The 23,472-nt window shown below is 47.1% G+C and overlaps 2 protein-coding genes across 2 annotated transcripts; both read right to left on the bottom strand.

The window, feature by feature from the left end:
• Positions 1 to 757: 757 nt before the first annotated feature.
• LOC128343092 (zinc finger and SCAN domain-containing protein 23-like) lies at positions 758 to 8,336 on the bottom strand. Its single transcript, XM_053291602.1, has 4 exons — positions 8,011 to 8,336; positions 4,667 to 5,403; positions 3,499 to 3,601; positions 758 to 2,338 (listed from the first exon to the last, which is right to left on the bottom strand). The coding sequence occupies exons 2-4, from the start codon at positions 5,384 to 5,386 to the stop codon at positions 1,692 to 1,694; spliced, it is 1,470 nt and encodes a 489-aa protein (XP_053147577.1). The 5' UTR covers positions 5,387 to 5,403; positions 8,011 to 8,336; the 3' UTR covers positions 758 to 1,691.
• A 3,712-nt stretch (positions 8,337 to 12,048) lies between these two features.
• Positions 12,049 to 20,345, bottom strand: LOC128343078 (zinc finger protein 397-like). Its single transcript, XM_053291577.1, has 4 exons — positions 20,191 to 20,345; positions 18,740 to 19,482; positions 16,233 to 16,317; positions 12,049 to 14,050 (listed from the first exon to the last, which is right to left on the bottom strand). Exons 1-4 carry the CDS (start codon positions 20,210 to 20,212, stop codon positions 13,197 to 13,199), a joined length of 1,704 nt encoding a protein of 567 aa, XP_053147552.1. The 5' UTR covers positions 20,213 to 20,345; the 3' UTR covers positions 12,049 to 13,196.
• Between the last annotated feature and the right edge of the window lie 3,127 nt (positions 20,346 to 23,472).

Here is a 23,472-nt window from a genome sequence, read left to right as displayed (position 1 = left end):
ATGACTTACTGTAAAATGGCCACCACCAAGCTCTATGGAAACGTTTTTGCAGCACCTCAGAAACAATGCTTTCCAGAGCATACCTTTCTCACAGTCCCAGGTGGGAAATATTGAATTCAGCCCCACTGTAGCTAAGGCCAAAGAAAACATTTGTGTTGGCTTCTGGAACATTCTGAAGTAGGCCCCGTTCCTATGGGCAACACTCTCAACAGAAGACCAGGCTGACGGAATGGAAACCCCAGCAGGGTTAGATACAGAAGCTAAAGCTGAAATGGATTTTTTTTTGCGGGGGGGGGGGATCAGGTGTGTAATAAATTCATGTATTTGCAAGCAAATTGGAATTATTTCCTCCTAAATAAATGTTTTTCCAAGTGAACAGAAGAAAAGTTCCGTTGGATCAGACCAAAGGTCTGTCTAGTACAGCATTCTGATCCATAGCAGCCACTCAATCAGATGCCCACAGGGAGCAAATGAAAGGCAACAGACCCTCTTGCTGCTAGAAAATAATCTTTTTGCCCATTTCTTTGAGAGAGCTGAACCAAACCTGAACCCCAAAACCGGTTCAGAGATTTCTTCTTCTTCAGTGAATCAGGACTGAACCACAGCCTAACATCTCTTGCTTACCTTGAAGCACAACTGTCACTGATTCCCAAAGTGGTAACTTGTTCAAAATAAGTAGTTCAATAATTAGCCACCCAACTTGCAATTATGAGATTCAGGCTTTTGTTTTCCTAGTTTTTAAAAATCCAGTTGTATGTCTTTTGTTTGTAAAAACTTTTATAAATTCAAAAACAAACCATTTAAAAAAGAACAAACACTTATTCTCAAGCGAAATAGTTATCACATAATGCTGTAAATTTGGTTTATATCAAACTGTAAACACAAAAGGTTTCAGAGGAGACACCGACACAGATATGGTAGTCTTATAAGCCTTCTTTCCTTTGATAAGTGGGACAGTCAGACATAGTGATGAACCAGAACTGAAGCCACATTTTTAGTGGTTCAGCTTCCTGATTTCTTTATGCAAGATACTCTCAGGGCTAAACTGACAGAGTCCTGATGCCTGAAACCAGAAGAACAGAGGAATGAATGCAATAATACATTTCAAAGAGGCAAAATCGATTGCTTTTCAAAGTGCTTTGGGTTTTGGAAAGCTTTCTTATTCTTACGAATACCAAACGGCCCTCTAGAGCAGTGATCTTCACTACTTTTCAAGCAGGAGCCAAAAAATATTCAGTGGGAGAGCCGTTTTCCACTGTGCTGATCTCTGCGAGTGCTCTGCTTTTTCCAGCACCTTCAAGAGAAACGGAGCCCTGCCAAGCCACCTCAGAGGAGGTGTGCACATCCTGGTGGGAAATGTAGTCTTCCCCAGCATTTCCTCCATAGAGCTGTATGAGGAGAGCGTTGGGAAGGACTACACTACCCAGCGCTCCATGTGCACCTTCCAAGATGGCACTGGGGACTCAAGAGGGCTCTTTCTACCTTAAGGGAACCTCATTAGCTTTGGGGAAAGTGCAGCACTGTGCGGTGGGTCTGGTTGCCTCTGTACAGCATCAGGAGAGCTGCTTAGAGTATTTGGCTTGGATGAAGCTGTGCACATAATTGTCTAATAAACAATTCGTCAGAGAGCCGCATTTAGGACTGATGGGAGCTACCACTGGCTCCTGACCCTTGCAAAGAAGGACACTGCCCTAGAGTTTTCTCTTACTCTTAAAATTCCTTATGGTCTCTTTCTCATGGATTTTCTGGTGTCTACAGAGGGCAGTGCGGTATCGAAAGCTTTTCCCACACCTGGAGCACTCATATGGTTTTTCTCCTGTGTGGATTCTCTGATGCGCCCGAAGGCATGACTTCTGACTAAGTCTCTTCCCACACTCTAAGCATTCGGACAGTTTCTCCCCTGTGTGTGTTCGCTCATGCCTCATAAGGTTGCCCCTCCGATTGAAGCTTTTCCCACAGGCTGAGCATGCATATGGTCTCTCTCCTGTGTGGATTCTCTCGTGTTTATTCAGATACGACCTCTCGTAGAAGCTTTTCCCACAAACAGAGCAGGAATAGGGTTTCTGTCCAGTATGGGTTTTCTCGTGTGTCGTAAGATTTGCTTTCCAATGAAAGGTCTTCCCACAGTCCAAGCATTTATATGGCTTTTCTCCTTCTCTGCTAATAAAGGCTTTCTCCTCTGTCCTTTCTGGATGGCTTCCATAGCATTCACTTCCAGGTGTTTCTTCCATGTCAGGAATCTGAAGAACATTCCTACTGGAGTTTTCCAGTGCTGTCTCATTGAGCTCTACTTGCTCAGGCATTTCTGGCTGAAGATGACTATTCTCTTTTCTGTCGCCTGTTAGAATAAACAATCATGTGCCATGAGTTACAGAAAGCAGTCTTACATCATTATCCCAATTGATACAACATGTCCAAACTCATGCCCTACACACGTTATGTTCAACACTCATGCAAGTGTACAGGGTACGCAGGTACAAAGATTTACAGGTTATGTTGAATTCATTTCAAGGGGTCTATATCCAGGTTCACTTTCAATTTGAACCAAAAACATGTGCGTGTATGCAGAATCTGACTCTCCTTATGCTTGCACCCTTTTTCCTTTGTGGGAGTGGAGGGGCAATGCCTCTTCTAAGATGGTACCTACTGCAAAATATACAGGTGGACCTCTCTCTATACATGGAAACAACATCCACAATTTTGCGTATCTGCGGCTGGTTAATTAACACCTGACCTCAGCATACGTGTGCATGGGGAGTGGCAGAAAAGGGGTTAATTCCGCATATCCATGGGTCAGGGATGATTAGAAATGACCTTCGAGGTCATTTTCAGCTGCCATTTTGTGGAGGAGAGCCATTTTATGGTTCATCTATTTTAAAACAACAACACCCAAATGTGATTTTTCATGGAATTCCTGGGACTTTTGGAGGGCAGGGGTATCCTTGGACTTCCAAAGGTCCGCAGAGCACAGTACGGCACTCTATTTGGCCAGTTTTTGCATTTGGGGGCACTTTTGGGGTTTGATTGTTTTTTTTAGTCTGGGAACCTAACCCCCATGATCCCATAGACTCAATGCCTCATTATCTGTGGTTTCGTTACCCGCAGTCATATGCCGGAATGGAACCCCTGCAGATAATGAGGTATAGTTGTACCTGCACCACCCTCCTTTGTGGGAGTAAAGGAGGAAGGCCTCTTCTAAAACTATACTTGCCATCTGCAGTGTGTATAAGCACTCATATTAAAAAGAATTAACCTTAAAAAAAACCTTTTTAAAGTGTTGCCTGATTAATCAAGGATACCTTTTGAGTCAGTTTTTAATGGCTTAATTAACAGGTTGATTATTTAATTAATAGGTTGCAGCCCTGATCTATAGTGGCATGAACGTCTGTAGGCTGGGGCCTCCTTTTGACAACATGGCCCAGGATGCCACAATGTGTCTGTTACTCTTTAAGGGGTCACAGAATTGCCTCCTGACATAGCAGCTGTTCTCCTTCTTACCATTCCGTACAGCCTGCACAAAGTGGGATACATTCGTAGTGCTTGGTGGTTCCTGCTGAGCCCCAGAGGAATTCACAAATACCTTCTCCAAAGGCCTTAGCATCTGAAATGGACAGGGAACAAATTCAGAAATGGGGATGAAAGACACAGATATGACAAGTCTTCTGCTGCCACTGTGTGCAATCAGTGACCAACACATTCACATAATGACTGATATGTTCAACACTCATACAATGTACAGTGTACATAGGTACAGTTCTTCACATTTTATGTTGAACCCAGGTAGAGCAATATACCTCCTACCTGTACCATGCAATCAGTGACCAACACATTCACATAATGACTGATATGTTCAACACTCATACAATGAACATACAGTGTACATAGGTACAGTTCTTCACATTTTATGTTGAACCCAGGTAGAGCACTATACCTCCTACCTGTACCATGCATTTGAGGGCTCTGTACCCAGGTTTACTTTCCAAATGAATGAGGTACAGTCATTCACACCCACACATGCATGAGTGTACAGACATATGTACATTCATACAACAAAATGTCTGAATAGGGCTAACTCTTGATGTCAGTCAATACCTCAGCTTCACTCAGGTGGTATACCTGTGTATAGGTGGTATGATTTCTGACTGCAAGTTTGGACTTTTATGTTGAGTAATTCTCTCTTACACAAAAGCAAAACCAAACCAAAAATCTCCATACAGAAAATTGGTGCATCAAAGAGAAGAGGAATCTAGCCAGGCTTTGCCCGGCCATGCTAGCTATGCTTTTTAAAAATTTTGTATTGGAGGAGCAGTCCATCATGTAGCCTGAAACAGTACAGCCCAGACATAATATATATGAACGTTTCTGAAGCTGCCTTATACCACATCAAATCCGTGGTCCATTTTGCTCAGTATTGTCCACTCTGACTGGCAGCAGTTCTCCAGGATTTTAGATAGTATTTCGCAGCCCTCTCTGGAGATGCTGGGGATTGAACTCGGGACCTGCAGGCACAGCAGGTGCTCTCCACAGAGCTATGGCCCTTCCCCAAAGTGACTAGTCTAGGTATCTTTCTTGTGTTTTAATATAATCTCGGAGACACAAGAAATAATGCACCAGAGACATTTAGTATCTCTGCCTTTAAGAAACAGCAACGACGAAACCCACTCACCTTTTCTTCCTGTGCCTCAGATTCCTGCATCCTCAGCAGAAAATCCCCTGCCAGAGTCACTGCCTGGTTGCTTGTCTCTGGGCCATGTTCCCTGACCCAGCTCTGCATCTCCTGGGGCAGGATGGTCAGGAACTGCTCCAGGATCAGCAACTCCAGAATCCGCTCTTTGGTGTGTTTCTCTGGCTTCAGCCACCGATGGCACAGTTCCTGGAGCTGCCTGAATACTTCTCGAGGGCCCTTGGCTTCTTGGTAGCAGAACCTTCTGAAGTGCTGGCGCCGGGTCTCCAAGCTGATTGAGTCCTCCTCCTCCAAGATCTCCTCCTTAATTTTCCCAGAATAGTCCAGGCTTTTGTAGGCCTCAGGCACTTCCCCATTGTGGCCGGGCACAATCTGAGTTACTTGCTCTCCTCGAGGCCATTGGCTAGCATCAGCTGTACCATGGAAGGTGGGTTGAAAAACTTTTGTGTCCTCTTGAGGTCCAGGCATGGTTCGTGGTGTGTGCCTCCATTCTGAGTGTGGAGACTCCATTGTCTTGAGAAACTCCTGCCATTGGGCCTCCCAGCCCTGCTGCAGGCCCTCCTCTGCCTCCTGCTTAACCGGTTGTGGGGCTGCACCTGTGCAAATCTCCCCCATGGTCCCAGAATGGACAACATGAGGAATTCTTCCTTCACCCTCAGATCTCTCCCCTGGTTCCCATTGTGCTGGGTTTTCTTTTTCCATTTTTATGCCTGGCAGTGCTGCAAATGAAACCAAGAGATAAGAAGTCCAAACTGAACCTGGTTTGGCAGCAGTACATGTGAGATGGACCTAAGTATCTTACTGAGCAACAAGTTCAACATGAGCCAGCACTGTGATGCAGCTGCAGAAAAAGCCAAGGCAGTCGTGGGCTGCCTTAACAGAAGCACTGAGGATTGTGTTTGTTTTCATATGTAAACCACCCTAAGGCATATGTATTGAGAGGTATACAAACATGCTAAATAAATAAATGGTGTCCAGATCACAAGTAATCTTTCTACTCTATTATTTGCTGATCAGAATAACATCCAGTTCTGGGCCATGTGTTTTAAGAGGGACATTGATGGACTGAAATGGGTTCAGAGGAGAACAACCTAGATGTCCCAGTCTGGAAGCCAAGTCCTATGAGGAAAAGTTGAAGGTGTTGGATTAATTTAGCCTGGAGAAGAGAAGATGAAGGAGAGATACAATAGTAGTCTTCAAATATCTGAAGGGTTGTCATGTGGAAGGAGTGGACTTGTTCTGTGTTGCTCCTGAGGGCGCTGTTATAACCAATGGGTTGTAATTACAAGGAAGCAGATTTAAGCTAGTCATTAGAAAGCAGGCACGGGGCTAGCTGAACGGCAGCCTGGGTCTGGCCCCACCAGGCGGCTCCTTTAGCAATATCCCATGCGCATGATGTCACATGCATGTCCAGCGAGGGAGAGAAAGGGAAATACATGCTGTCAGGCAGCAAGCGCTGCCTGAAATGACAGGGGGATAGCTCATTCAGGCTCTCCAGAATCCGAGCCACGGCCATGGGGATGTGATGTCATGCATGAAGGGGGCGTAGCCCGGGCTTCGGATAGCCCAAGCAAGTTCTGCCCTTGTCATTTCAGGCAGCGCTTGCTGCCTGACAGCATGTATTTCCTTTTCTCTCCCTCGCTGGAGGGAGAGCTTGCTGTCAAGGCAGCAGGCAGGCAGCACTTCCTGCCTGAAAAGGACAGGAAGAGCTCGCTTGGGGCTCTCCAGAGCCCAGGCATGGAGAGTTCACTCAGGGCTCTTTTGGAGCCTAAGCCACACAGCCCTGCAGGCTTTGGCAGCCTTTTTCATTGGTGGCCCAGGTTCTTTGAACCTGTTCGCACAATAGTAGCTCTGCCCGTTAGAAAGCATTTTCTAACTGTAAGAGCTGTCTGATAGTGGAACAGTCTGCCTCATGCAGTGGTGGGCTCTCCTTCTCTAGAGGTTTTCAGACAGAGGCTGGATGGCCCATCTGTGATGGATGCTGTAGTAGTTTCCTGCACAGAGCAGGGGGTTGGACTAGAGGATCTCCAAGGTGCCTTCCAGCTCTAACATTTTATGACCACATAAAAGCACTTCTGCTTCTTTTAGCCTGAAAGATTCTACCCTTTGCGCATGCTCTCCCTAAAACAGGGGTAGGCAGAGTTAAGGCTTTTAGGAACTAGTCCCCCCCCCTTTTCTTTTTATTTTTTTGGCCAGAGTTTTGGGAGCTATCAGCATGAAACAGCAGCTTGGGGAGGCAGAGCCAGTCTCTCAAAATAGCAGCTTGGGGAGGTGGAACAAAATGGCAGTTCATGAAAAAAATCTACACCAGCGTTATTAGAGTGTTTGACATCAAATCCCAGCCCCCCCACCCCCCATTTCAGGTGAATTTTGCTATAGGAGCAAGAGAGGCTACTTTGTAGGGGAAGAAACTCAAGATAAATGAATAGGAGGGCAAGTAAAAGCAACCCTGAGCACCCAAAGAAAGAGAAATTTAAAAATGGTATGACTGTGGCATCAGTTAGTCAGCCCAAATGCCTGGAGAGCAGTGTTCCCTGTAACGGGGATTCTCAGATGTTGTTGACTACAATCCCCATAATCTCCAGCTTTTCACTAGCTTTTCACCCTCCCACATACATACATGTATAAAAGCTGCCTTATACAGAATCCAACCAATGTAGCCGATCTAGCCCAGTAGCATCTAACCTGAGAAGTGTGTTGAACATAATGTGTACAGTACAGACATACAATTATTCACACGTTGTAGTTCAACCCACATATTGTAGTGCACTTTCAGTTAGTACCCTGTGAGGGGACCAGCAATGGAACTGCACATTCAGAAGTGCAGGTGCTCTCCATGACAGCCCCCATGGCCCACCCCAAAAGCCAGAGAAGCTGAGCGGTACAGGCACCCCTTCCCTGCGTGTCCCCCCTCCATGACACCCCTGGAGGGAACCTGTACCCAGCTTCACTTGCATAACAAACATATATAAGGTCATTCACACAAACCCATGTACTGAACCCATATGCACACAGTACATAATGTCCTGGCCTGGGACACCTCCCTATTTTATTTTAAGCAGATCCTTTTGATAGGGGATGAGGCCATAGCTCATTGGAAGAGCATCTCCTCTGCACGCAGAAGGTCCCAAATCCAATCATTTCAATTCAGGCAGGATCTCTAAGTAAGGCTGGGAAAGACGCCTGCCTAAAACCTTGGAGAACAGCTGCCAGTCAACTGAGCTAGTCGGACCAATGGTCTTAGCTGGTATAAGGCAGCTTCCTGTGTTCCCTCCTTGTTTTAATACCCCCCTCCTTGCTTCTCTAGTGTGCGCGACAGCACTTACCCTGGCCATATCTGCACCATCCCCGCAAGCGGCTCAAAGACCGAGAAACCCAAGTAGACACTTTGCCAGCAAAAGGAGGGGGCGGGACAGGAAAGGAACTTCAGCCTTTGCAAGTACTGTTCTCCAATTTCTTCTTTGCCTCTCTAGGAATCCGAGATCTGTTGGTTTAACCCCTTGGAGCCCTTCGTAGCTAGCACCCTCTTCCAGGATGAAAGCTTTCAGGGCCAGGCAGCCCAGATAGGACTGTTAACCTGTTAACTGAGCAAAAAGAGCCACCGACCTTTTAATGTGGTGCCTCCAAACAGACATATAGATTTGAGCTCCATTCTCTCTCTCATATATACACAGCTCTCTCTCTCTCTCTCTCTCTCTCTCTCTCTCTCTCTCTCTCTCTCTCTCTCTCTCTCTCTCTCTCTCACACACACACACACACACACACACACACAACACTCAAATGCCCCAGTGGGCCGGAACCAACTGTGACTTGGTGTGCAGGGGCCAAGCTCAGTTATAGGCACATTAATTATTACATTAAAAATAATTATTAAAAATATTAATGAAGGTGAGGGGACAGAAGGCTGGGGTCGAGGGGGAAGAGGGACGTGTCAGTGGGCTCTGACCAGGGCCATCTGGTCTCAAGCAGCCAACTTCATTGAGCCATTAGGAACACAGGAAGCTGCCTTATACTAAGTCAGACCATTGGTCCATCTAGCTCAGCATTGTCTACACCAGGGCTGCTCAGCTTCGTCCCTCCTGCAGATGTTAGCCTACAACTCCCATAAACCCTGGCTATTGGCCATTGTGGCTGGGGATTATGGGAGTTGTCCAAAAACAGCTGGGGGTGGGGGGGCAAAGTTGAGTAGGTTTCGTCTAACAAGACTGGCAGCAGCTTCTCAAGGTAGCAGCTTCAGCCAACAGCGTAGGGAGGCTGGCAGTGGCTTGTGTGCGGCCGCCGCGGCCCCCTAGCCCTGCCCCCCGCCCCGCACAGTAACTAATATAGATGCCAGGGACTAAACCATCTGCATGCAGAAGCATGTGCTTGGCTGCTGTGTTACAGCCTGGCCCCTTCCCCAATGATTAATTTAAACCGGTGGTTCTGACCCATTGATCCCTAGCAGCATCTCCAGGGCGCTTTCCAGACTAGCTGCTGGAACAGCAGCAAAATGCCTCTTTTCAGGCAAGTCGCATTGAAAATGTAAACAGCAAGAGGAGCAGTCTTGCAGCAACTAACAACCCGAAAAAAACCAGCAACTTTCCCACACCAGATATATGACATTCTAGCTGTATATCGCAGCAATTAAATTCGAGACAAAGCATTGGCAATGTGAACGGCACCCTGCTGTCCACATAGGGACTGCGGTGTCACAACGCAGAGTAGAAGCACACTTCTGAGATATGCCGTGACCCCGTTGCGGAGTCTGATCTGGAAAGTGCCCAGGCAGGGCTGGGACAGACCTCTTCTGCAGACCCTGGGGAGCTGCTGCCAGCCAGAGTAGACAGTCCTGGGCTAGAGGAATGCATAGTCTGCCTTCATAGCCATAGCTCAGCATTAGGGCACGTGCTCCAGATTTGATCCCCAGCAACATCTCTAGCTCCACCTTGGAAAGACTCTTGTCTGCAAACAAGAGCTGCTGCTAGTCCGTGCTGATAATGCACAGCCAGATGGACCCATGCAGGTGGACTCGGAATAAGGCAGCTTCCTCTGTAAGAAGCTGAATCCTGTGCTATTAACTCCTGCTACCTGGGCAGGCAGGGTGGGTGGGGAGGAAGCCTGTCAAAGTGGTGGCTCTCTTATACTTAGCGGGGCAGAGCCAGCTGTCCCTCTTCAGCCCAGCACAGCATCCCTCCCAGTGCCTGTTGCTAGTGCCTCCCTTGGGTTTCCTTTTAGATGGTGAGCTCCTTTGGGTCAGGGAACCATTACAGTGCACATGCCGACTGGAAAGAGGAAGCAGGGTTGGTGGGCTCTCTCCGGGTGCTGTCCCCGGCCCTGTGGACACATTCATATGCTATTGAGGGGGTTGTCACCCCTCCAGGATTGGCCTGGAGTCACCAGGACTGAGGTTAATCACCAGGTGACTCTTGAAAGCATTCCTGGAGATTTCGGTGCTTTGGTTTTGTGAAAAATATTAAGGGAAATCATCTCCGGGAATAGCTTCAGTCAAATCTGGCAACACTAAACAGTATGTTTGGGTGGATTTTTAATTGAAAGCAGACTATATATATATATATAGTGAAGCACAAACAGTTGAGCTAGAGGTGAAGTGAGCAACTGCCAGTGCCAAGGAGGAGTGTAGGTGAGAGGCGTCCCAGGAGGAGGAGGAGGGAAGGCCAGAAGAAGCTGGGGCCAAGGGACAGGAACGTGAGATGGGACCAGCAGGACATACAGGAGGGTTCACACTCATATGGCCTGAGTGTGGTTCTTGATTTAAAGTATTCCAAGGATGCCCTCAAAACATGTTCATCATGAGAACTTGCCTTGCAGGGGTGTCATCTCCATCTGCAAGATCGTATCTCCCATTATTTGTATCTCCATCTCCATTTGAACCATCAACCGTCTGAAATCTCCTGTCTCCTTACATGTGAATTATTTGCATGATTTGGAAGTAATACATTCTTTCACAACGAGTTGGAATGCTGGTCTGTTCAGGTTTGAGTCTGGCGCAGTGGGGAAATGCTTGACTAACAAGCAGAAGGTTGCCGGTTCGAATCCCTGCTGGTACTATATCAGGCAGCAGCGATACAGGAAGATGCTGAAAGGCATAATCTCATAGTGCACGGATGGGAGGAGACAATGGTAAACCCCTCCTGTATTCTACCAAAGAAAACCACAGGGCTATATGGGTGCCAGGAATTGAAATCGACTTGACGGCACACATTACCTTTAGGCCACCTTAAGTGGTGCAGCAGGGAAATGCTTGACTAACAAGCAGAAGGTTGCCGGTTCGAATCCCTGCTGGTACTATATAAGGTAGCAGCGATATAGGAAGAGGCTGAAAGGCATCATCTCATACTGCGCGGGAGGAGGCAATGGTAAACCTCTCCTGTGTTATACCGAAGAAAACCACAGGGCTCTGTGGGTGCCAGGAGCCGGAATTGACTTGACAGCACACTTTACCTTTACTGAGCTATGGACCCAGCCCTTAGGTAGGAAGCTGCCATTATTCCATCTAGTACAGTACTGTCTACTCTGATGGGCAGCAGCTCTCCATGATTTTAAGTGGGGGATTTCCCAGCCCTACCTGGAGACGGCAGGGATTGAACCTAAGATCTTCTAAACGCAAAGAAGATGCTCTACTACTGAAATATGGCCCCATCCTCTAATAAAACATTATAATTCTTGGAAGGGGGCAAGGAACTGTATGAGAATAGTATCCACACAATGTGAAAATGGGTATCAGATGCTGAAAAATTATTCTAGTTTGGCCATTTATGTTCTACTTCAGGTTTTCTTAACTTTGGGCCCCCAGATGTTGTTGGACTACAACTCCCATCATCCTCAGCCACAAAGGCCATGTCTGGGGGTGATGGGAGTTGTAGTCCAACAACATCTGGGGGCCCAAGATTAATAAACCTACTTCATAGAAATGAGTCAATTTCTCCATTTTTCTTTTCTTTTTTAGAACTCCCCCTTGTTTCTGGATTTCTTTGCGAGTTAACACTTGTTAAGTACGTGTGTGTGTGTTGTTCTGTTCCGCACTTTTTCTAGTTCTGTAATATCCTTTTTGAGATACGGCAAACAGAACTATACACAGTACTCCAAATGTGGCCGCACTATAGATCTGTATAATGGCATTATAATATTAGCAGTCTTATTTTCAGTCACCTTCCTAATTATTCCTAGCATGGAATTGGCCTTTTTCACAGCTGCCACACACTGAGTTGACATTTTCAATGAGCTGTCCACCACAAAGCTGCCAAGTTCCCTCTCCTGGTCAGTCCAAGACAGCTCAGACGCCATCTGTGACTATGTGAAGTTGGTTGGGTTGTTGTTGTTTTATATTTATATTCTGCTCTTCTTTCAAGAAGCCCAGAGCAATGTAAAAATAATAATGTTTATCCTCACAACAACCCTGTGAGGTAGGTTTGGCAGGAAGAGAAGTGTCTGGCCCAGAGTTACCCAGTGCGTTTTGTGACTGAATGGGGATTTGAACTCAGATCTCCCCAGTTCTGGTCCAACACTCTAACTGTGCATCACTTTACACTTACTTACACTGAAGCAAAGTCCTTCACAACTGTTAACAACATTCAACACAACTGTTAAAGGTTTAGGGGGAAACCAGCATTATTTATAAATGCATTTTTACCTTGTTTTTCCATGTTTCCCAAAAAATGTCCTAAGGTAACTCACATCACATTTCAAAACTATTCAAATTGACAAGAAAAAACAAGATGGAGGCAAACAACAGAGAAAAACAACACAAAACACTGAGGCAGCCAGGTCAAAACATTAATGGCTAGACCAAAAGCCTTTCAAAATCAGGAAGGTCTTCAGATGATATCTAAATGGAAGCAGAGCCAAAGCCAGATGAACCTCCCAGGGCAGGGAATTCTGGTGCGGCAACAGAGAAAATCCTCCACCAATCCATGCTTCAGATGGTGATGGGCCCACACAAGAAGACCAAACTTCTGAAGTTGACCTAAGCAGGTGGGCAGATTCATGTGAGAGGAGACAGTCCTTTAAATATCCTGGTCTCAAATACTTTATGGCAGGGGTCCTCAACCTTGGGTTCCTAGATGTTATTGGACTACAACTCCCATCATCCCCAATCAAAGGCTCTTGTGGCTAGGGATGATGGGAGTTGTAGTCCAACAACATCTAGGGAACCAAGGCGGAGAACCCCTAAACTTTAAAAAGTTGTAGCCAGCAGTCGGAATTGAGCCCAGAAACAGAGTGGGAGCAAAAAGCAAGTCACATGCTTCAGAAAATTAGTTCCAACCAGAGCCTTGTAGCTGCCTTCTGAACCAGGTGACATTTCTGCATCCAACCTCAATGATCAATGGACTAAACAGACCTGTGACCTAATCCAACAATGCAATTCTTATATTCATATTGAAAACATTTTTGTAAAAAAAACACCATACACAACCTGCAATGAATGCTTATTTGAAAAACACTATGAAATCCTCCAATGGTTGTCAACATTCAGCGATCCATTTCTAAGGCATAGCAACAGAGCATGGCTTCATCACAGCTTCTTTGCCGCATGGAGCTTCTGATGTCGGAGAAGGCCGCTGCGACGAGTGAAACATTTCCGGCACTCTGTGCATTCATAGGGTTTTATGCCTGTGTGGGTTCTCTTGTGTTGGATAAGGTATGACCTGCGGCTGAAGCTTTGCCCGCAGTCTGAGCATTCGTAGGGCTTCTCCCCAGTGTGGATTCTTTCATGTTCTGTAAGCACGGAGCTGTAGCTGAAGCTTTTCCCGCACTCTGAGCATGTGTACGGTTTTTCTCCTGTGTGCATTCGCTGATGGATGAGGAGGTGGGATTGCCTGCTGAAGGTTCTCCCACACTCTGAGCATACATGCTGGTTTGCCTTTGCATGGATTTCCTGAGGTCTAGCCACATCATAAGGCTGAGGAAACCTTTTCCCAAAGTCTGACCATATGGAGGGTTTCCCTCCTGCATTTGTCCTTTCATGCCTGTTAAGGTGCCACCTCAGCTTCAAGCTCTTCCCCCACTCTGAGGATTTACATGTCTTTTCTCCAGCTTGCAGTCTCTGATTCTCGAGGCCAAAACTCTGGCGGAGGCTTTTCCCACTATCAGCCTTCTTTCTCTTACGCCTGCACATCCCCTCTTGGAAGGTCCTTTTGCATAAACCTTTATCAGCTTCCTCAGAAAGGAAAACTTGTTCAGTCGCCTCCCATGCATGGCTTTCCTGGCGATTTTGTTCCTGCAAACGTCCGGACGTCTTTCCCATTTCAAGGACCTGGAAACGTTTCCCATCAGCTCTTTCCCATGATGCTCCAGGGGTGCCCACAGACTCAGGACCTTCCAGCTGAAGACCCGCTTCCTCTTTTACACTGATCTGCCAATCACCAGCTAGAATACAATTGAGAACCATTAAGTGGATGGTGTTCCCATGGGGCAGGGTAAGACAGTCTCCTCCAGCATGGGTGCAGGAAGTGGCAAGTGCCAGGAGCCACAGCAGGGCTCTTCATCTTCAGTCCTCCTGTAGATGTTGGCCTACAACACCCATAATTCCTGGCTATTGGCCACCTTGTCTGGGAAATATGGAAGTTGTAGTCCAGAAACAGCGACGGGGGCGGGGGCAAGGTTGAGCAGGCCTGTGCCATAGGGCTTCCCTGCCATCTACTGCCACCACCTTTCCTCACCCCAGTGGGGCATATTATTTATTTCCCACTCCTTGCCCCACTGGCCCATGCCTCTTCTTTGCACTCCCCCCCAGGAGCTAGAAAGGCCCCTGCCACGGTCAGTCCAGGTGGCATAGTCTGAGAATGCTCAGATGTCACTGCTGCAGCCTCAGAAGCCATGGTCTGAGAATGTTGAACCTCCGCCCACAGATACGGGGGGGTGGGGAAGTGTCATATTCTATTTTACCTCAGGCGCAAACTGTCTTGGACTGCCCCTATCTTTAGGTCAGTCATGCTTCATGCCAAGAGGGGAAAACAGAACCAAGACACCATGCAGGACACTAAGAGCCAATCTACATGTACAGAAAAGGCAACCCCTCCTGGGACTGTACCACTTCAGAATGCATAACTGAGGAGAGCTGGTCTTGTGGCAGCAAGCATGACTTGTCCCCATAGCTAAGCAGGGTCTACCCTGGCTGCATATGAAAGGGAGACTAGAAGTGTGACCACTGTAAGATAATCCCCTCAGGGGATGGAGTCGCTCTGGGAAGAACAGAAGGTTCCAAGTTCCCTCCCTGGCTTCTCCAAGATAGGGCTGAGAGAGATTCGTGCCTGCAACCCTGGAGAAGCTACTGCCAGTCTGTGAAGACAATACTGAGCTAGATAGACCAATGGTCTGACTCAGTAAAAGGCAGCTTCCTATGTTCCATGCAACCAGGGGCATTCTTAGAGATCCCTGGCAGTGGGCAGGGCCTGGGGCAAACCAGCCAGTGCACTGGAACAGGCCCATTCCAGTTAATTTTAATGGCAGCAACAAGAGCAGGGCCCAGGCAATCACCATGCCCTAAGGACAGCCCTGCATGCAACAGAATAAGGTGGTCGGATTCTGTGGTGATAATGTGGACTGTACTACTTAACTGCAGGTGGAGGTTTTCAGAATGCAGAAAGAATGTGAAGAAAGCCATTTTTGATACTCTCCCATGCAGGGGATCAAGAAATGTTTGGCTCTGTATACCAGCCAGATAAATGTTTTATTTGTCGAGTTACATTGGTGCATTACTTGTCAGGATTTTTTTTTTCCACTCGTCAAGCATCATTTTTCACTTATCACAGACAAATTTGTTGTTAAGGGTTTTTAATGTGCCTTTTTTTCAGGGTTTTTTAAATTGTTTAATTGTTTTATGGTATTTTATATTTTTAATTTTTGATTGATTTTAACAGTCTTTGTTTTATTTGTAAACCTCCCTGAGCTAATTTTGGAAGGGCAGTATAAAAAATTGAATGAATGAATGAATGAATGAATGAATAGACAGACTAGGGGGTTTCCTGAGCCATGCCCACATGTTAGAAAAAACAAACTGCTCATCAGAGAGAACTATTCCAATTCAGCCTGCTCGGTGCAGTGCTACATTTTCTAATCACAGGGAGGGCTTTTTGCACAGAGGAGCATTCAAAAGTAATGATTCCATCTCCACAGGCCTAAAGTGGTATAGTCCATTTTACCAACTCAGGATCATCACCTCATAGGATGGTTTATACCATTTAGACCATTGGCCCTTCTAGCTCAGTACAACCTACAGTCATTGGCAGTGACTCTCCAGGGTTTCAGGCAGGAGTCCTTCTCAGCCCTATCTGGAGAAGCCAAGGAGTGGGCTTGGGATCTTCCGCATGCAATGCAGGCAGAGACCCTACCATGGAGTTACAGCCCCATTCCCAGCTTTGCTGCATATTATGCAGATCCAGCTGTGGTGAGCTAGGAAGTGGGGACTTTCCTGTTCACAGCTCACATTCCCCAGATCTCAAACCTGGCGCTGAGACACACCCTGAACTTCAGCTAGAAGGAAGCAAAAGTGCCCACAGCACTACGAACACCCTTGATAGCAGCAGCATGCAGACACATACATCCTTACCTGGAAAGGTACTCTCTCCTTTGCCCTCTGTTGAAAGCTGCATCTTTACAGAGTTGGCTGGATATCTCCCCAGTGTCCTTGGTGCCTGACACAAAAGTCAGCAATAGCTTAGGTGAGGGCCAAGCTTTGACATTCTTGCGTCAGAAGCAAATAATAAGAGGCACACAAACACACAGGCTCCACCAGGGCTGGATCAATTTTTACTACGGATACCTACTGTCTGTAGTCTGTGTGAGGAGAACTGGGCTATGGGAGGAGAGCTGGTCTTGTGGTTGCAATCATGAATTGTCCCCTTTGCTAAGGAGGGTCCACTCCGGTTTGCATTTGAGTGGGAGACTACATGCGTGAGCACTTAGGGGAAGGGGTCGCTCTGCCTGCTTTCATGCAGAAGGTTCCAAGTCCTTTCCCTGGCATCTCCAAGATAGGGCTGAGAGAGACTCCTGCCTGTGCCTGCAGCCTTGGAGAAGCTGCTGCCAGTCTGTGTAGACAATACTGAGATCCAAGGTCTCCCTATCTTGGAGATACCAGGGAGGGACCTTGGGACCTTCTGCATGCAAGCATGCAGATGCTCTTCCCAGAGTGGCTCCATCCCCTAAGGGGAATATCTTACAGTGCTTACCCATGTAGCCTCCCATTCATATGCAACCAGGGTGGACCCTGCTTAGCAAAGGGGACAAGTCATGCTTGCTACTGCAAGACCAGCTCTCCTCCCATGATTCTCCTTTCTCATTTTCAAAATTTAGAACTGAGCCAAAATGACCCCTCCAAGTTTGCCACCCCACTCATAAGCAGTCAAACTGGGAGGGGGACAATGAGATGATTTGCGGGCATGGAGGAATATGGGAGCAAAAGTGTGGTTTTACCAGCAACATGGCTCTTCTCAGTAGGTGGCAGCTGCAACCTTTTCCTCTTGCAACTGTGCTTCCATCATCAAACGGTGATGTTCTGAAGGGAATTGTAGGTTAAAAAAAAAGATGGTGGCTGTCAGCTGTTGAGAAGAGCACTGAGGCTGGTAATACTCCATTTCTGTGTCCCCCTTCTCCACCTCTCAAAATGCCACCCAAAGGAGCACCACTACCAATATAATCTTCAAACAGCTGGCAGTACAATAAGTTGGAGGTGGAGATTTTGGAGCCCCTTCTACCCCAATCCTGGTATTCCACCCTCCATAGTTCTACCGCTGACCTATACCCCACTTCCGGTGTGACCAACCCACTGTCCACATTCCTTTTCACGAGAGGAAGCCATTCTTTGAGCTGGTTTGATTGTTGGTATAAAATGTTCTCTTACCTAGGGTTGCCACATGTCCAGGATTGGCCTGGACAGTGCAGAAATTGTACACCCTCTCCAGGATGTAGGAAAAGTGTCATCTTGGATACAAAATGTCCAGGAATTAGAGCGGAAAGATTGCTTTAATGAATTTTACCCATTTTGCTGGTACCATGCTTCTCTCCAGGCATTGTAGCTACATAGTGTCAATGTTAAAGCCCCATCTTCTTACCCTTTCTCTGGCACCAGTGCTGCCGACCGGCTAGGGTAGCTCTCTCTCTGTGGCTCAGTATGCCCCTTCCCCTCTTTTTTGGCTCTATAGGGGGAAATCATGCATGGTGTGGAGCAAGTGGATAGAGAGAGAAATTTTGCCCTGTCTCATAACGCTAGAACCAGGGGTCATCCCATGAAACAGATTGCCAAAATCTGATTGGACTGACAAAAGGAAGTACTTTTTCATACAACGTAGAATCAATCTATGGAATTCTCTGCTGCAAGATGTGGTGACAGCCAGACAGTCTATCAATAGACACTAGTCTGAGGGCTATAGGCCACCTCCAGCCTCGAGGCAAGAGACTAAAGTTTAGGGCAGTGCACAAATTTAGATAGATAGATAGATAGATAGATAGATAGATAGATAGATAGATAGATAGATAGCCTCTAAATACCAGTTGCAGGGGAGTAACAGTAGGAGAGAGGGCATGCCCTCAGCTCTTGCCAGTGGGCTTCCCAGAGGCATCTTATGGTGGGCCACTGTGTGAAACCGGATGCTGGACTAGATAGGCCTTGGGCCTGATCCAGCAGGGCTTTTCTTATGTTCTTATCTCTAGAGTTAGTGAGGACTCTGTGTTCAGCTGTCAAGTACATGGACAGAGAGCGTCTCCTTTTACTAATGATATTTTGAGGTCCCCCTTCTCTCTACAACACTTGTTGCCTGGTGCAGCACCTCCAGTCTTTTGTGAGGACCCATCTTGGGCAACAGGAAGTATCTCCTGTTTGGAAGATACTTGCAGGAAGAAATGCAAGGAGCAACATCTATCTTTTATTATTAAATGCTCCTAACCCTCTGCTGTGCAAAAAACACTATAGGGGGAAATGCGCAAAACCATCACCAAGCTCCACTGCCAATCACACCTTCCAATCCCAGTCAAAAAATAGGGTTTTAAAATTTGCACCCCTGCCTCCCAGGAGTTGTGTCCAGGAATCTTCTCTGGCAAGTGTGGCCACCTGACTCTCACCTGCTCCTTGCAATTCTCAGACTCCTTCAGCATCAGCATAAAGTCCTCTGCCAGAGACACGGCCTGATTGCCGGTTTCGGGTCCACGTTCACCAACCCAGCTCTGCATTTCCTCTGGCAGGATCATCAAGAACTGCTCCAGGATCAGCAGCTCTAGGATCTGCTCCTTCGTGTGTCTCTCTGGCTCCAGCCACTGAAGGCAGAGCTCCCGGATTCGGCTGAAGACTTCTCTGGGCCCCTCAGCCTCCCAGTAGCAGAACCGCCTGAAGCGCCGGCGCCGTATCTCCAAGCTGACAGGGTCCTCCTCAGCCAGAATGGTCTCTTCCCCATCGTTCCTAGAAAGGTCCTGACTCCTGTCAGTTTGGAGGGCTTCTCTATTAAGGCCCTGTAGGGTTTGTGTCCCCCACTCTCTCTGAAACCCTCTCCTGGTGTCAGCTAAACCCTTGAAGGAAAATGTAAAACCCTTCGGCGTTTCCTCGGATTGGGACTGAGGTGACGGTGAGTTTTTCCATTCTGACTGGGGCAACAGTGCATTTGTTGGGAACTCCTGCTGTGGGGCTTCCCAGTACTGCTGTGGGCCTTCACCCGGCTCTTGTTTAATTTCATGTGTGACTCTTCCTCTGGCCGGAAGCTCTTCCCTCACTTCAACCTGTATGATACGGAGGCCCCTCTCCAGACTCTCCTCTGGCTCTGCTTCTCCGGGATCCTGCTGTTCCATTTTTATTCCTGGCTTGTTTCCTTGCTCTGCAAATGGAATAGAAAACATTCTGGTCAGTGCCAGTAAGTGCAGTTAGGAAATAAGCCCTGGCCATCAACAGTGGCCCAAGTGATCACAGCGCCTGAGGCAAGAGGTGCCCAAATACTACTTTGTCAAAATGACCCTGGTGGGGGCCACACACACACCCCTTTCAAAACTGACCCTTGCCAGCTTTGAAGGTGGCACAGGGTGGAGGAGTGAGGAGGAGGGAAGGTTGCCAGCAAATAACCATGGGATACATACATTGGGATTTCAGAATAGCCAGTGGTGGTATGCACAGAGGTCGGCTGGTCTGATAAAAACATTTGTATAGCATTTTCTTTTTTAAAAAAACCCACAAAAAACCCACCACCAAAAAACCCAAATCAATTACAGAGATTGGAGATACCAACTGATCAAATTAATTGACCTGGGCTTGCTCTTGTGCCTTTAATAGCAGCTTGAGCTGCAGAAGTCAGCAGTTTCTACAGCACAAGAGAAACATGATCTCTTGCTGGTGTTTATGTAGGCTACAGTGAAAGACACAGGCACAGAGGTGAGTTCAGAAGCTGGCAACTGGAGTAGCGACAACGCTGAACCGGTCTCTCCCGCCCCCGCCCCCCAATTCTCTTTATCAGCAGCCCCGTTTCTTCCCACTCTCCAGCCACGGATGTCCTGCTTCTCTTGCAGTTTCTCAGGCCTTGCTTTTAACTTACGCTCTCCTTGAGGTCTTGGCATGGCAGCCCCCGGGAATGTATAGAGGACCCTCCAGTTGTCCCTAAGGGTGGGCACTCCGAAAGGCAGCTAGAGAGCCTAGAAAGCAAAGCAGAGGAGGAGGGACACAAAGCAAGAGCCCTTCACATCTGCCCTTCTCAAATTCGTGTGCCTCTCTGGGAACCTACCAGAGCTCTATTTATTTAACCCTTGAATCATCATTGTATTAAAAAGCAACTACAAGCAGAAAGGAGAATCATATAGATGCTGACAAAGGTGCAGTAGGAATGGGAAGATCTGTGCGTATACACACATATGTGTGTATATGTATGTTTGTGTGTGTGTTGTCCATACACACACACATACTCCTCCAAAACCAAGATGTTTTGTTGATTTTGCCGCAAAAACTAACACAGCTTGTCTAAGGGGGGAAATGCTTGATACATTGTGGTCTCCCTCTCCACAGTTTCCCCTCCCCACAACATATATTGTCTGACACAGAGTAAGGACACTCCAGGGCAGTGAGAGAGCTGCCCAACAGAACCTCCTGGCTAAATTCCTCTCCACGACATTATAGCAATAGCAATAGCAATAGCACTTACATTTATATACCGCTCTATCGCCGAAGCTCTCTAAGCGGTTTACAATGATTTTTAGCATATTGCCCCCAACATTCTGGGTACTCATTTTACCGACCTCGGAAGGATGGAAGACTGAGTCAACCTTGAGCCCCTGGTCAGGATCGAACTTGCAACCTTATGTTGTATGAGTGTACAGATATCTGTATACTTGTACATGTTTTTGTGTTAATGACTGTTCCTGCATTCGTTTTAGAAGCGAGCCGGAGTACAAATGCATGGCACGAGTAGGAAGTGTTGTGCTGTACCTGTGTTCAAGATTAACAGCGCCTATGTACACTGTATACTCGTAAAAGTGTTGATCATAACGTGTGAATCCCCTATTGAAGTGTTGAACATAATGTGTGTGAATCATGTTTAAGTGCAGTGAGGAAGCAGAAATTTTGACATCCTCCCCAGTAGTGGAGCCAGACCAGCAGCGGCCCGTGTCCAGCCACTGCCGTGGCCCCGATCGCCCCGCCCCCTATGTCTGACATCAGACGCAGGGGTTAGCCACACACCCACGTGGTCAGCTCCCAAACGGGGCCATGCTGACATCAGATGCGGGGTGTGTGTGTCGGAGCCGTGAGGCGCGGCCCCTGAGGGACAGTGGCCCAGGTTCTTTGAACCTGGTTGCCCAATGGTGGCTACGCCCCGATCCTCCCCTTTCCCAAGAAGCCCTTTGTGCCACCCAAGAATATATATGTCTCTGAAGGTTACCTTCAGGAACATATTTTCAGGTGGCACAGAGGGCTTCCTGGAGAAGGGGAGGGCATCAAAAATTGCTCCTGCACCAGTGCAGTTAGTTGGGAACTCTGCTCTCTAAGTGGGCACCTTGCTGTCGTGCTGCACAGGTGCATCCCTGCAGTGTATGTCAGCCATTATCTTCTTCAGTGTTTTCTTGTAACTACTGTCTCTTGCAACCCATTCCCTACTGTAAAATTAAGCCCAAGTGCATTTAACTCATAGAATCATAGGGAGCTTGTTGGCCATATAATCTAACTCCCTGCTTGATGCAGGATATCCAGTGCTAGAGCATTCTTAACAGATGGCCCACCTGTTAACCTTATTCATTGTTTGAAATTACTGCCAGAGTGTGTGTAATTAAAACTGTGAACCATATAAGCGGGTGATCCACAGAAGTAGGAACAACACTGAGGCTGGTGTCGGAAGCCGAAACGTCTGTTTTTATTATGCTTTAAACAATATTTTAAACAAGGTTTTATCATCTGTTTTTATGCAATAAATTTGAAGGTCTTAAAGAAATACTTGGGAGTCTTTTTAAATATGTGTATTGCATCGCCAGCTTACCAATTTGTCTCAACAGATGGTTAAGAACATAAGAACAGCACTGCTGGGTCAGGCCCAAGGCCAATCTAGTCCAGCATCCTGCTTCACACAGTGGCCCACCAGATGCCTTGGAGAAGCCCAGAGGCAAGAGGTGAGAGTGTGCCCTCTGTCTTGCTGTTACTCTCCTGAAACTAGTATTTAGAGGCATCTTGCCTCTGAGGCTGAAGGTGGCCTACAGCCACCAACTAGTTGCCCTTGATAGACCTGTCCTCCATGAATTTGTCTAGGCCCCTTCTAAGACATCTTGTGGCAGAGAATTCCATAGGTTGATTTTACGTTGTGTGGAAAAGTCCAGTTTCTGCTTGAAAATCTCCAGTGAGGGAGAACCCACCATGCCCCTGGGTAATTGGAGTTGTTAGAGAGGTGGGCATAGCTCAGTGGCAAAGCTTCTGCTTTGTATGCAGAAAGCCCCAGGTTTAATCCCTGGCAGCATCTCCAGATAGGGCTGGGAAAGACTCCTGCCCGAAACCTTGGAGAGCTGCTGCCAGTCAGTGTAGACAGCACTGAGCTAGATGGGCCAATGGTCTGACTCAGTAGAAAGCAGCTGCCAATAGTTCTATGAGGTGACAGAGTCCTGAGTTGGTAAAATGGACTGTACCACTTTAGACCTGTGGGGGTGCTCACATACTTGGTTTGGGGAGATACCATAGGTCAGTGGCAGAGCACCTGTTTTACATGCACAAGGTCCAGATTCAGTCCTTGTATCCTCAAGCAAAGTTGGAAAAGACTGCTGCCTGATAATCCTGGAAAGCTGCTGCCAGTCAGTGCAGTCAAAACTGAGTTAGATGGACCAATAGCCACTGATTTGGTATAAGGCAGGTTCATATAAGGAAAGCTAGGTGGTACAGGAAGTCATGGATAGGGGCAGAGAGGGAGCAGATGCCTTGCATAACCAAATAGAAGTGCTGCCCTAGACCTACCTTAGTGCAGGTCTTTGTAAACCTGCTAGGCCACAATTACTAGGGAAGGGCCATAGTTCAGTGGAAGAGCATGCACTTTGCATGCAGAAGGTTCAGTCTCTGGCATCTCCAGGTTGGACTGGGAGAGACTCCTGCCTGAAACCTTGGAGAGCCAATGCCAGTCAGTGAAGACAATATTGAACTAGATGGATCAATGGTCTTGCTTGGTATAAGGCAATTTCTTATGTAATATTTCTCCTTTGTGCAAAAAATAAAAATAAAATCCCAATGAACTCCATGACCTTTAAAATAATATTAGATACCTGCAGGGGATTCCTTAAGCCAAGAGATGTTTTTATAAGCGTGGTGTAGTGGTTAGAGTGCTGAACTAGGACCGGGGAGACCCGAGTTCAAATCC

The sequence above is a fragment of the Hemicordylus capensis genome, chromosome 2, assembly GCF_027244095.1.
Source record: "Hemicordylus capensis ecotype Gifberg chromosome 2, rHemCap1.1.pri, whole genome shotgun sequence".
NCBI classification, from domain to species: domain Eukaryota; kingdom Metazoa; phylum Chordata; class Lepidosauria; order Squamata; family Cordylidae; genus Hemicordylus; species Hemicordylus capensis.
This window is presented reverse-complemented; position numbering and strand designations above follow the sequence as displayed.